We start from the raw sequence: 1,255 nt of genomic DNA, 5'->3' as shown, positions 1-1,255 counted from the left end.
ACGTCCCGTGCGTCTGTGGTCCCGTCACGGAATGGATCCTCAAGCTACACACTTAACACTTTCGTTCACGTACCTACGGACATATATACACACATTCTTGCAGACCACAATCATCTTAACCTAGCTAACTAGCTAACTAACTAACCTGGTATTGAGGTGCCTTGTTTTGTTTTGAACACTCCAGCGCTAATACTCGCAATTTATTTTTTTGATGTTGGAATTCCAGTTCCTGATTTTGTTTTGCACTTCCTCCAGCTCATAATAAAATAAATGAAGCGTGTTACTCTAGCTACATTATCACTTCAGAGGAATCTGCCTGAGATGCTCAGAGAGAGAGAGAGAGTGGTGGATTATGGGAAGGGCTGGATAAAATGGCTGTTTACAGCAGGCGTGGATTATTGCCGTGGTTTCCTCCGAAGGTTCACCAGGAAGAGGGAGCGCAGGGAGGCTTGTTCCTGATGGTGGCGTCGGAACATTCAGCATCCGAAGTATCACAGTCGGAGTCACCGAAATGCAGCGGATTCTGAGCGAAGAGATAAAGAAACAGGAAACGGTTCACATTTAGTCGAATTATATAGCAAGGGACTCGAACTCTGAACTCAACAACTGCTTCAACACGTTATGGTCTCGCCAAAAACACTCATAATGATGATTGTATGTTCCGATTAGCAAAGATTCGTGGATGAATCGTTTGCTTGAGTTGGTTCGTTTAAAGTGGAACATCTTTGACCTTAAATATTTTATACCTCCGAGTTATATTTTAATAATCTAACAACTCATTTGGATGTTCACGGTTCTCTAATAATGGTTACTGGTCACATGATATGCAGGTAAACAAATCAAATATTTAAGTTTATTTCGATTGTTTTTAATTTCAAGATTATTTATTTTACTTTATTTCACATTTGTAGTCAAAGTTTTATATTGATTGTTTTTATTTATATATTTTTTTAAATAAATACTTATTCAAAATTAAACACTTAGTAAAAGATATATATTAATTAAATTGATATTTGAAAAAATCAACTTTATTCGCCAAGTATTTTTTATACATGGCGAATAAAGTTGATTTATTCAAATATCAATTTAATTAATATATATCTTTTACTAAGTGTTTAATTTTGAATAAGTATTTATTCTAATATCAATTTATTTAAAATAATATATCTTTTTTACTGTTCTATTTAGATTTTTTTTCATTTAAAATATTTTAGTAATTGTTTTATTTTAAAATTATGCGTTTATTAATTTTTTT

At 33.0% G+C, this 1,255-nt stretch overlaps 1 protein-coding gene across 4 annotated transcripts in view; it reads right to left on the bottom strand.

The window, feature by feature from the left end:
* Nucleotides 1-233: 233 nt before the first annotated feature.
* Nucleotides 234-1,255, bottom strand: part of si:ch211-45c16.2 (mitogen-activated protein kinase kinase kinase 13) — a 60,405-nt gene continuing 59,383 nt past the window's right edge. For all 4 annotated transcript variants that reach the window (XM_056271376.1, XM_056271379.1, XM_056271377.1 and 1 more), the window contains exon 15: nucleotides 234-523. In XM_056271376.1, the coding sequence (XP_056127351.1) occupies nucleotides 422-523 (102 nt within the window). In that variant the 3' untranslated portion in view covers nucleotides 234-421. The remainder of the gene's footprint in view (nucleotides 524-1,255) is intronic.

The sequence above is a fragment of the Rhinichthys klamathensis genome, unplaced genomic scaffold (assembly GCF_029890125.1).
Source record: "Rhinichthys klamathensis goyatoka isolate OS25496 unplaced genomic scaffold, OSU_Roscu_1.1 h1tg000318l_1, whole genome shotgun sequence".
NCBI lineage: Eukaryota > Metazoa > Chordata > Actinopteri > Cypriniformes > Leuciscidae > Rhinichthys > Rhinichthys klamathensis.
This window is presented reverse-complemented; position numbering and strand designations above follow the sequence as displayed.